The 12,354-nt window shown below is 36.9% G+C and overlaps 1 protein-coding gene across 11 annotated transcripts in view; it reads right to left on the bottom strand.

Annotated features, from left to right (window-relative positions):
* Positions 1-1,243: 1,243 nt before the first annotated feature.
* The window catches only part of ACAP2 (ArfGAP with coiled-coil, ankyrin repeat and PH domains 2), a 59,845-nt gene continuing 48,734 nt past the window's right edge, over positions 1,244-12,354 (bottom strand). For 4 of the 11 annotated variants that reach the window (XM_072933410.1, XM_072933412.1, XM_072933411.1 and 1 more), the window contains 9 exons: positions 11,098-11,192; positions 9,618-9,802; positions 9,172-9,276; positions 8,696-8,788; positions 7,300-7,487; positions 6,851-6,960; positions 6,362-6,472; positions 6,066-6,127; positions 1,244-2,120 (listed from right to left, as the gene is read on the bottom strand). In XM_072933410.1, coding sequence (XP_072789511.1) covers positions 2,017-2,120; positions 6,066-6,127; positions 6,362-6,472; positions 6,851-6,960; positions 7,300-7,487; positions 8,696-8,788; positions 9,172-9,276; positions 9,618-9,802; positions 11,098-11,192 — 1,053 coding nt within the window. In that variant the 3' untranslated portion in view covers positions 1,244-2,016. Of the gene's footprint in view, positions 2,121-2,337; positions 6,128-6,361; positions 6,473-6,850; positions 6,961-7,299; positions 7,488-8,695; positions 8,789-9,171; positions 9,277-9,617; positions 9,803-11,097; positions 11,193-12,354 lie in introns of all 11 variants that reach the window. The other 7 variants (XM_072933415.1, XM_072933416.1, XM_002189130.6 and 4 more) reach the window with 4 other exon arrangements.

Below are 12,354 nucleotides of genomic sequence, written 5' to 3'. Positions count from 1 at the left end.
TTAGGCAGCTTTACATTCCAGCCAATCACACTACACACTGCCTGACAGCCAGGCTGAGAAAAGCAAACATTTAGAAAAACCTATGTCTAAGGTGGATATTATGCAGTTATATTATCACATTGTCCCATCTGTACACCAGGAGTCTTACTTTCTCTAAGACCTACTAAAACACCCATTTGCTGGTAAATACTGCTGATTAGGAAGTATATTATCAATTCATAGGCAGCTATCTAAAAACCAACTTACTAAAAATTACTGCTTACAGGTGATATCCTTAAGTTTCTTATTATTCAGACTAAATGTGCACTTTAAATGGGCAGAATTTGCTTTTCCTACCATAATTAGACCACATACAAAGCAAGAACTGTCTTGTAAGATTATTCTGCTTGGAAATAAAATCCACTGGACAATTCTACAACACTACTGATTTTGTAGCAATAATAATATGCAGACTATTACACATTTGATGCAAAATTATAAATGTTTGAAATACTTCTTAAAACTCAACATGCCAGAAAGTTTAACGTTACCATAGTTTACAGATCTCAATTTATCAGTTTTGCTTACCTTTCCATGGAGAAAAGCCAATTAGTTTCCTAAATACACTTAAACAGCAGGTTAACATAATGCCACAGCTTTCAGAATTACTGAAAACTGATTAATGAAAACTCACATTGATACTGTGTCACCTAAAAACTCTGCTTAAGTTGTCTCCATAGGGTAAACAAATAACAGGATAAAGAATTGCATCTGCTGATTTGAGGTTTAGGAGGATTGTTATCTAGGTATAAATAATCTGATATATAAGCATATATCTAGAGACGCCATCTATACATGCACGGGGCAGAGTGGGGCTCACAACTGCATAAAGCAAATTGTCTTTGCATAAAGCAAATTGTTGTGCACTCACAACACAGTTGTAGACTGTGATCATTCATTACTTTACAGAAATGTGCACTGAAATTCTAGCTTTTCTTGTGCTCACCTAAGTTTAGACAACACAAACATCCTTGCAAATTATACAAGGGCTACTGCTTCCTAATACAAAGGCTTGATTGCCCTAAACTTAGTGTGGCTGTAAGACATGAGACTTTTATACTAAGCTTAGGGCCTGTAATGAGAACAGCAAAAAGTAGAAATAGCCTTTCTACAACTATTCTACACAAACTTTGTTGGCTCAACATTTACTTTCATGTCTCAAATTTCAAGTTTTCATGTCAAAATACTACAAACAAACCCAACATTATGTCCAAAAGGATTGTTTATTTTCCATGAAAGGTTCCACATGCTCATTTAGAAGGATACTTGCTGCACTGAAAGTTTAAGAGGAAAAGAAAAAAAAGGAAAATGGACTGCTCTTAGGAATTTGGTCCCCAGGATATATCCCTTTGTGACTGACCTGCAGTCACCAGCATAAAGACCAGCCTGGTGCTAGAGCTCCCAGTGTGAAAGAGCTTGCAGAAGAGCAGGAGTTATCACATCTGTTACAGCCTACCTCTAACTACAGTCACCGCAGGAACAAGAGAATCTGTTGAGCTGCAGTCCCACAAATGGAAGGACAACTCAGTAAATCATTACCCAAATTCCCTTCCAAACAGTCCCAGAAAATGCAACCCAGACCTTCTTGTCAGAGGCACATTCTTTATGGTGACAGGGGGACAGAGGGCAGTGGATGACCCTGGGTGGCAAAGCTGCTGTGACCACCCTGCGGTCGGAGCCCGCAGCGCTCCAGCCGTGCTCTGCCACCCCCGAGTGCGAGCTGCAAACGTTGGGCGTGGAACAGGGGCTGCTCTGCACTCAGCTAGCAGGGACTCAGGCTTTGAAACATCTTCAGCTGCTGAGGTATATGTACTGTAGAACATAAACCAACTCATACACTTCCCCAGCTACCACAATCTAAAGCTACATTGGAGTGGTCATTTTATCCAAACTATCTAACAAAATGCATACAATTCATTCTGTTAAAGTAAAAAAAGACTTGCACTATAAGCTTCAGGTTCTTTTCCTTCTTGACACTTAAGACTTCTGGGAATCTGACTGCTGGAAGCGGTTTAACTTCTCTGGATTATTTGATGCCATTTGAGAAAAGTCACGAAAAATGTCCTGATAAATTTCATCTCCTAGGTAGAAAAGAGAAGAGAAACAGTTTTAAACATTTGTAATAGTCAACATCACCCACCATTGCACAAATGCCCTACTGTGCTATCAATTACTGCTTAACACTTAATTCATGTATGAATACTGCTTCTAGATGGAGTGATACTGATGTGAACTCTGAAGGACTGGTTACTTGCATGCATGTTCTGTAGAAGCAAATTAAACAAAGCCAAACTATACCTGAAATAGTACCTCACAGGCAGCCACACAGAGGAAAGTTCAGAGTTAGAAAGGAAAAGTTAAAGCACTTTAAAGCAACTTAAAAAGAAAAAATATTTATTAGCGATTAAAGGATAAAATCCTTGTTTGGGCAAGGAAATGCTAACCAAGATTTTCTACAGAAAAAAAGATTTATGACATAAATAAAAATTTACTTGGAAACAAAGATCAGAATTCTTACAGCCAAACAGAATTCTCCATGAAAGAAACAATCAGCAAGCAATAATATATATATTTAAAAAGAGCAGTCTTACATAGCTAAATTATTGTCCATAAATTATTTTTGTCTATTACTTCAGCAAAAATAGAATTTCTACATTCACTTCATCTACATCTTTCATTACATTTTTCAGTTTGATCTATAAGAACAATGATACTTCCCCTAAAAATCTTTTCTTTTTCTTTAAATCTTCACCCTTTGTGCTTAAACACAACCCTACTACTAAAACATATTCCAAAATGTGTTCCTCCCCCTCCCTGTCTACACAGGAAAACACATTCAGGAGTGATTATTTCTTGAGTCACTGCCAAGTCATTCTTTTGCCACTTTAAAATGGACTTTTTCATTCATTCTCACATTTTTTCATCTACTGGAGAATTTTGGGCCTTGAGCTCAAGTTCTGTTTTAAAACATGAACCATACCCTTTAATCTTCAAAAGGAATTAAATGCATCAAACATTGGGTTGGGCCAGGAGCTATGTAGCCATTCAAATGTTAGTCTTCCCAACACAATGGCCACACACGACACAAGATCCCAGCACTACTGTTTCTTGCTGACAGCTTGATTAATAGCATGACAAAAGAAATCAACCCCAAATCTCTCTCACTGTGTATGTCGAATATGAAGATTTTTTTTTTTTTTCCTAACATGATTGTGGAAGAAAATAATGCTGTTGTGCTTAAAAGTTTGCACTACTGAGAAAAGTTACATTGTTTTGGTTTTCTATTTTTTTTATGCACATTTCCAATGTCAAAACTATCATTCTTTTGGAGATGAGACTCCATTCTTTTAAAAACACTTTCACAAATAATAACTGACCTTCCAGAAATATTTAACAGGGCAGTAACTCAATTTTTCCCAGACTTTAAAATATTAATACATTCAATACTGCTCTATTAGGAAAAGTCAGTTCTAGAGAAATTCTCTTTTGGTTTTCAGATTTCATTTCAAGTATTTCATTTCAAGTCCCTGCCCATGGCAGGGGGGTTGGAACTAGATGATCTTTAAGGTCCCTTTCAACCCAAACCATTCAGTAACTCTGTGTTCTAGAGATGAAGCAGGCACAGGACAGGTTTTATTGTAACAGCTTGTGAGAACTTCTTCCTCTGGGAGACCAGCACAGAATGGAGCTGTAACATTTACCAAAAGAATAGCTACAAAGGGCAAAAGCAGAATTAAACTTCTGTGACAAAAGCAATGATGCTTTTAATACAGAAGTGGGCTCCACTGGTGAATGAGAACTGCAGTTCAAATTGCCACATTTGGTTCTTTCAAATTAAGTTGAAAGAAGAAAAAGCTATTTTTGGAAGATAGATTGTGGCTCTGGCTTTGTCGCTATTACATAACAAAAATATTACATACAAAAATAGACTAAAATAAAGTGCCCCTTTAATTTGTACGTTGCATTAATATGCTTAATACTGTAAACCTTATAATTATTTTTAAATTCTACTTTAAAATTGAATTCTGGAAGTTCCCTTTCCAAGCAATGTTTTCCCTAAAGTGCAGATTATATGTACAAAAATACTGTAACACTGCTTTACCATTTCACACCAGAGTAACTCAAAAGGCACACATCATACATTCAAGAAAAGGTAGGAAGAAAAAGTAGCAATGCTAATATCAAAGAGTTAGCAAGACATAGTGTAGCACCAGGAGATGAGCACTCAAGTATTATACAGAAACAGTACCATGGTGTAATATGGCTTCTACACCAGAAATAACTTTTTAAAGCTGGTTTCAGCTAGCTCCCATTCCAGGAATGTTTTGGAAGACCAACTGTACCTTGCAAAGCAATATATCCATTCTCTCAGTAGCTCAAACCAGCCATATATATTTAAATTATAAATTTTGATGCCATTAGCTACATGAGCAATTGTTTATCAGCTGCATTGCCAGAGCTGGGAAGTAGGCAGTTGGCTTCACTCTGATGACAACAAACTCATACAATGATATTTACCCTCACACAGCTACCAGCAAATATACAATTATCTTGCAAATCCTTATTTTCTTCTAGAATCATAATTTTGGAACACTGGAGTTCTAAAGTAAGGGCAGTGCAGGTAAGTTAACATGTATAAGCAGTGAAAAAGACCTGCATCCCTTAAAACCACAGAAAGGTGTGACACCTCATGACAGCAGACAGGTTCTTACACTGACACAACCCTTCTATAGCAGAAAAAGCATTCAAAACACTCAAATATTAACTCCAACTTTTAAAAGAAACTTCAACAAGTACCAGAGTGAAGGGTGCAGAGCTGTGCTATCCAAAGATACCGTAAGTTCTCTGGCTGAGACTCTGTGCTCCAGCTAGTGGCATTAATTTCAGAAGTTATTCTAATGAAAGCCTGCCCCTGATTTTGGTCAAGCTCTGCCTGTTGTGGCAAATCTACTCTTTATTGTCAATCTCACCTTACCAGCTGTAAAGTATCTGGATCAGATTGCATCAGCTGCAGTCTCTAGATTCTACAGCTCCAATCTGGTAACATCTCCCCTGCCCAATCCTCATGAGTCAGTGGAAAACACATGAGGGCTTTATAGGAGTGAACTGAGAGTACTCAGCACTCAACCTCAAAAATAAGGTTCATCTTTCACTTCTGCCAGGAATAGCAGGGTATTTTCAGCTGTCTAACTTCACAATCAAGTGCGCCTTCATTATTGGTACTTGCATGATATTATATTACCTTCCTATGGAAGCAAATATCACATCAGAACACGGTGTAAATTAGATCTGAGTGCCTGAGAATAAAGTCGCACATATGCATTAAATATAATTTGTTACTTTCTTGCTGGAGTTGGCTCAAGTATCTGCCAGCTTCTATTTTTTTTAACCAAACAGAAAGAAACTCTGCATACAAAAATACATAGTTAAGAATGACTGCTTTGTTTCTTATTAGTATCTTAACAAATAAAAATATTTAAAAATAAAATTTAAGGAAATAATACTTTCCTATTTTTGTCTGGAGGCAGTTTGAAATATCTGATGTACATTTTTTACACTGGTGTGCAAGCATTTTTTTCTTAAGAAAGAAAAAGCAGACCATTCCACAGGAAGGAGAATGGTGTCTTGGAATAAGATGAACTCTTCAACAGTCTCTAAGCAAGCTGAGTCAGAAAGCTGCTACTAAATAATGTCAGGTAAATCCTAACATGACACAAATGTCAATGGAACAGCAATAGGAGAAAACTGTGGACAGCTACTAGCAAAATAGGGTGGTCATGGCTGTAGTAACACACTGCTATAATGATGCTCTTTAAACAGTCTCCTTTTAGGTTCCCTAAGTACTCTGACGAAGTCACACCACTGAATTTCTATGAAGCTTTAGAATGTGTTGGTTTATAAAAAACATTATTGTATGAAGCAATCTTAAATTTCCCTCAGACACTAAGAATCTAACTGCAAACTGATAAATTCCTGTATACACTTCTTATACTGCATTTCAGTGTGGTTATTAGAAGAGTATTGACCTGGCTGCCCATAGAGTCCTTCTGATTCACGCATTTCTTCATTCATCCTTGCTAAACGCAACCTGCCATTCAGAAAACAAAAGGAACAACGTCATCTTTAAAGCACAAAAAACACTACAATGCAAGACCTGCAACACTCTCCTGAATCTCACATCAAAGAGGTGAGATAGATAGAGTATTTTGACTTTTCTTTTGTTCTCCCCTGTTTTTATGTACGGGAATTTTGACATTTCTTTTATTTTTAACTTGGAGCAAAATCTAAGTTATCAAGTCAGAAAACAGAATGTACAACTTACAGTGTTACAATATCTGCATTTGCAGCTTCCACTGCTATACTCAATGGATCTTTCCCGTCTTCATCAGTGGCATGCTGGTTTGCTCCTCGTTTTAGGAATAAGCACACTTGTCTGTTTAGAAAAAAAACATTGAATAATATTTTTGACAATAAAGGAAGAAAGCTAATAAAGTCAAGCTAGATACAATAGATTTAGCTTAAATCATCAAAAGTCTCATATATATCAAAATAGTGCAGTTTATCTACAACATGTTAACAGGGTAGTAAGCAAACAATTTCTTTAACCCACACGAGAAAACACATATGTTTTGCTATTGGATGAGACGGCTAAATCAAAATATTATTTTCTTTCTCACAGCTAGAGCTTAAGAAAAACTTGTATCACCTGAAATAGTACTAAAATGTCAGAATATCTGGGGCCATGAAGAACCTTCCCATGAACAACTACAGTAAAGGATGGCCATGTACAAATTGTGGGGCAGTGAGTTACCCAGTGTGTCCTAGAACTGTGGCATGGTGCAGGGGCCCCCTTCCATTCATGTCTCTGATGTTCACGTTGGCCCCATTCTGCAGCAAAAATTCACAAGTAACCAGTGAACCCTATGGAATCAAAACAAAGAAACAACTCAGCACCAGATCTCTAGAATTATACCACACTTTTTCTGCCTTCTCACCACTGAGCCACCCAGTAAATGAAACAAAAGGGAGTTGCTTCCAACTTTAAACAGAGAATTCATAAACATTCTACTAGACATAGAATTCCAAACAAAGCATTAACAGGAAAAAATATTCCAGAAACAACTCTGAAAGAACACTGTAAGCATAACTTCAGCATCACATTATCATTCATTAGGGAAGCAAGCAGCTCATAGTGACACAGAAATATCTTTATTTCCCTTGCTCTCCTCCCCCGTATCACTAGTGCTGTACATCACATACCCCTCGCACTGCCTGAATGAGTGGTGTTGCTTTGTTTTCTTCCATGTTGACCCAATTTACTTCAGCTCCATGAGCCAATGCTTCTGCCATGTGAGGAAGATTTTTCTCAAAGGCAGCTTGATACAACTGCAATCCTGGACTAGGCTGCTTGGAGTCACAGAAAACTGGAGACTCTTGCTTGTCTCCTTCTGAAAAGAAAAAAAATTGCTTACCTAATTCCTGTTTTAATAAGGTACCTCTTGGAAATCTGATCAAAACATCATTTCTCTGGCAATAGGTAGCTCAGCTTTTGCAGAATGCTATGTATTGTTGCCCCATTCTGCCAGGGGAATTCACAGATGCCTTTAGCCCCAGTATTCAGGCACAGTCTCTTCATAGAATTATTACTGCATTGAAAACCTTCTCTTCACATTACTGACATGTGTATATACTTCAATCTACATATTCCATGTAATTTATAAGAAATTATTTAAGGTCAGAGTGTGTTTTATTGTAAACTGCAAGATATGAATAAAACTCATTTTCTGCAAAGATGTAGTCATACAAATGTATTTTTATCTGAAACACCAGAGTATGAGGCTAATACTATTCTGACCTAATTTTTGTTAATAGATACCATTGTCATTTACCAATTACTTGCTGCGGCTATAATCTTTTGGACTAACGCACAGTTTTTCTCTTAATCTCAGTAATGGTTATATGGAGTGAAGTCTGGGAGATAAAGAGGTTTCTACATAGGAGCTTTTGTGAGTTACAGCACCATAAATATTTCTACAACATAATCAAAAAAGATCCAAGCCACATGCTGCCTATCCTCAATAACACCTGTGAACTACTGGATTTAAAACATACCTTATAAAAGAGCTTAATGTAGAAGAATAGGTCTGCTTTATAAACAAATGTTTTGGAAATTTTGAGAAGCCATACTCAATATATCTGTCAGAACAGCATGCTAAAATTAGCAAATAATTTAATTCATCAACTTATAGAACTTCTGAGTTGAAGGAACAATGTTTAAAGACTTCGTCAATTCCACAGAAATAAGAAACAGAAAAATGAAGCAAGAATGCACAAATAACACATAAAGGCCTACTATCTGTGACTCAAGAGGAATTCTACCTCTGTGGATTTATTTACTTATAAAAGGATCATGCATTTGGGATCAGCCTCATCTGACTGGGAAAAAACCATAGTTCTCTGAACCCATTTAGAAGGATTAAATGTCATTTTTGGTAGCAAGCCCAAAGAAAGATTGGTCAGGCAAATTTTACCCTTGCTAAAAGCATTTCAACCAGGATAGTAAACATGAATTGTATCACTAAGCATTAATCTTTTTTACAAAAAAAATTCTGCCAAGTGATTACATTTTCATCTTACAGTGCAAAGCCTAACACACCTGGTTCATACAAACTGTTGGCTGATATAGTAGAGGCAAGGTGTTCTCTGCTGTCATCAGTGCTTGGCTGGATCCCACTGTCACTGCTTCGGACTGTTTTGGGGAGAAACTGCAATTACTATGCAGAGCTGAAGCTACTTGCTCCTCACAGATACCATGACAATAAAGCAAGCTCTTATACTTGGTCCTGAATATAATTTTTAAAAAATGGTTGTTCTCATTCAGTATTCTTAATACATTCATAGAAAAATAAGAAGTCACATTTTGTAACCATAACATTTACAATTATAAAAATAACTGTAAAAGATAACTATAAATTTAAAAAAAATCAGGATAAGTAAAAAAGCTTAAATTATTTCATGAAAATACTAAGCAATGCAGCAGCCTGGAGACAAGAGACAGAAGCAGGGAGATGGCCACAACACACAATGGATCACTAGTGCAAACAGAGAACACGCCACAGCTGTAGTACTTACTACTACGGAGTTTTGAAGAGGTATCAAAGTAGGAGAAGAGTGAATCAAGCTCATCAGGACAGAACAGAGACTCCCGCCTTGCCTCGTCGCTACTTACAGCAACCGCTGGGACATGCAGGTTAGCAAAGCACAAAGCAGGCAGTAAGGAAGGGACAGGGCAGGAAAGAAAGTTATTGGAAAAACCAAGAAGGATGAAATTACTGAGGAAAGAAGGTGGTTAATATGATTCTGAGTTATAAGCATCCCCATTCCAAATCCTTCCCCATGTGAAAAAAAAATCACATCTCTGAAGAAGTCTTTTCTTCCCTACACTCTACACTAGGCTACAACCCATTAATAAAACAGATTCCATAGTCTCTGCATGAGGCAGAAGTCAATTAATATAAAAATATATTACCTTAAAAAGAATATAGGTAATACAGCTAAGGAGAGAAGTGTGTAAATACCTTTTTGGGATGCTGCACCTTGTTCCCTTGCCAAAAGAGATTTTTCAGGGCCACTGTGCCTTTTCTCTTCCTCACTTGGAGGCAAAACTTTTGTTCCAGGCTCAGGCAGAGGTACTGATGCAGCTTGCTTCTCTACAAACTTTCTTTCCACATATTTTGCTCTGATGTATGCCTCCTTCTCCTGCCTGTCATATACAAAATTCTTGGAGTTAGTAAGCTAATATTTTAGTATTTTCATGTATTAAAAAAATATCTATTTTTACTAAAGTCAGTAACCAAAACTGTAGCTTGGCATTGCACATAAGACACACCTATAGCACATTGTCAGAAAGATGCAAAGCACACTGTCACTTTAAGGATTCTTGATTAAATTTTACAATAAGGCTCAAAAGGAAGTAATTTTGTTAAGTTCACAAACATGTATTTACTTACAGACAGAGACTTTAGAAAGTGGTATGCAGAAGAAATAAGCATTAGTTACTCTATGTTACCCGTATTAAACCCTTATACATGTTCACATTGTTAATAAACATATATTTAGTTTCTCATGTAAATATAAATTGCAGCATTTGTTACGGGAACATTAAGATTACACAAGAAAACAATAAGCCCTAGGCAGGCACAGCAATCAGTTCCATATCACATATTGAAGTATTTTTCCTCGTAACCTGAAGCTATCAGCTTAAAACACAACAGCAGTTGTTCCAAACTGATAAAAGGGGCTGTAATTATTGCATTGAAACTGCTGAAAAGCAGTTACCACTAGAAAGAATATCTCACAAATTCCTACTTTGTTTATATTATCATCACTGTCTCCAAATTGCCAACACTGCATAAAATGCAGTTTTCTATACTAAAAACTGCTGGGCAGCAAGCATCACAGAACTGGAAAGGTAGTAAAAAAGCACGTTTTAAGAGACAGCCTATACAGCAGCACAAAGCACTGGGAATCTACCTTCAAACATAGATTAGCATCAGAGAAATAGAAGACAGTAGTAGTATAATTTGAAGGCTGTTGTAAAGCAGCAGAGCTCATGTACAATGTAGGTAGGAACAGGAGAAGATTCTGAGTTCAGGGAACAAAAGTCAAACGGAAGAACAAAATCACTGTAAACAAAATGAACAGACACAGGCTCCTTCCAGGAACACTCCCACACCAAGTCCAGCTGGCTGAGCTGGTACCCAGCAGAGAGGAAACAAAACCCACATGTCCAAAGTGATGCTCTCGAGCTGTCATCAAAAGGAGGGAGTGAGACCACAAAAAGAATAAATGAAGAGGAGAAGCAGAAAGGGACCAAGAGAAGGAATGCCCAATAAAGAGAGAGAGTGAGAAAAGGGAGAGAGCAAGACATAGTGGGGATACAGGAAAATGAGTACACAAAAGGAGTGTAACACAGTTAAGTGGCAGCGTCTTTTACAGGTGGAGGCTGAAGGAAGCAACAACAAAAGAAAGCAACAGGCACTGCTGGTAAAATACTACCTTTGACTTCCAGATTGTGGCTTCTTTACTCCCACTTTTTCCAACTTCGCTTCATATATTCTATTTATAACATCATTTCCCAATTCACACATAAGCTATAAAGCAAAATGAATAAATTCAAATACAGTTGCAAAAAGCTTTATCTACGTATTCAGTTGTTTTTAACATCACTCAGCCTGTATTTACAACTTAGTGTTTTCACTGGTAAAAGTACACTTACAGAAATAAGCATGGGTTTATACAATAATAATGAAACAACCAGTGAACAGAGAGACCAAATTCTGAGTAAGGTAAGAAAAAAAATCTAGTCACTTTTAAAGTACCTGAAAAAACAACCACCAGAATGACACCTGCAGGCCTCATTAACAAAGGTGTTTTTCCATCAGCTTTGCCAGGAGCTCTTCTTAGCCCCTTAGCAAAAGACAATTCAGTCAACTGTATTCCACCTTACCCAATGGACATTTTTGCTAAACCATAATCTGATACAACTATGGAAAAGAAACAGAGACAAAAGCCTACTTACAGGAGAATTTAACCCTATTGATTGCAATGAACAGACTTCTTGTTTCTAATACCAGGTAGAATACTAGAACTCTGGTATTTACATGAACAGTACAAGAGGTACAGTTTTTTTGGGTTTTTTTTTTTTTTTTTTTTTGGACTGGGCAAGGGGGTTGGTTGGTTGTTTTCTCAGCATGAACACATTGATAAAAAATTATTTAACCACAAAGCACGTTGTCTTTTGATTGTTCAGAATAGAAAAGCAATTTCTAAGTGGCAGAACATCACAGCTAGAAACAAGTGTTTGCATGAATTATCCAGTTGCATCCATGCATCCATGCATGAGTTCCTATTTCAGGATTTCAGTGTCACATGATTTTTATAACCACGGTTCAAGCTAGAAATTTGGCACACAAGAGCAGTTGCATGAGTATTTTTCTACAGACCAGAAGCCTCTCACTGTTAAGAGCTGACATTCAAATTTTTGAGTATGATAATGCTTTAGGTTGATATATCACTTCCAAAATTTTCAGCCCACTGAAACGACGTTATTGGTTTGTATACAGATTTGCCTTTTTATATATTGTAAGTATCAGATGAAACTTGCTACTCAGAGTGCACTTGGGAACCTGAAGGTGCTGTAAGTTGTTCTGAATTGCAAGTTTGTAGCACAAATTACTGTGAAGTATAAGAAAGTATGAATTAAAATAAACCAACACACAAGTATAAACATTTTCTGCTCAAAACTGCAAGACA

Source organism: Taeniopygia guttata, chromosome 9, assembly GCF_048771995.1.
Source record: "Taeniopygia guttata chromosome 9, bTaeGut7.mat, whole genome shotgun sequence".
Lineage (NCBI taxonomy): Eukaryota > Metazoa > Chordata > Aves > Passeriformes > Estrildidae > Taeniopygia > Taeniopygia guttata.
This window is presented reverse-complemented; position numbering and strand designations above follow the sequence as displayed.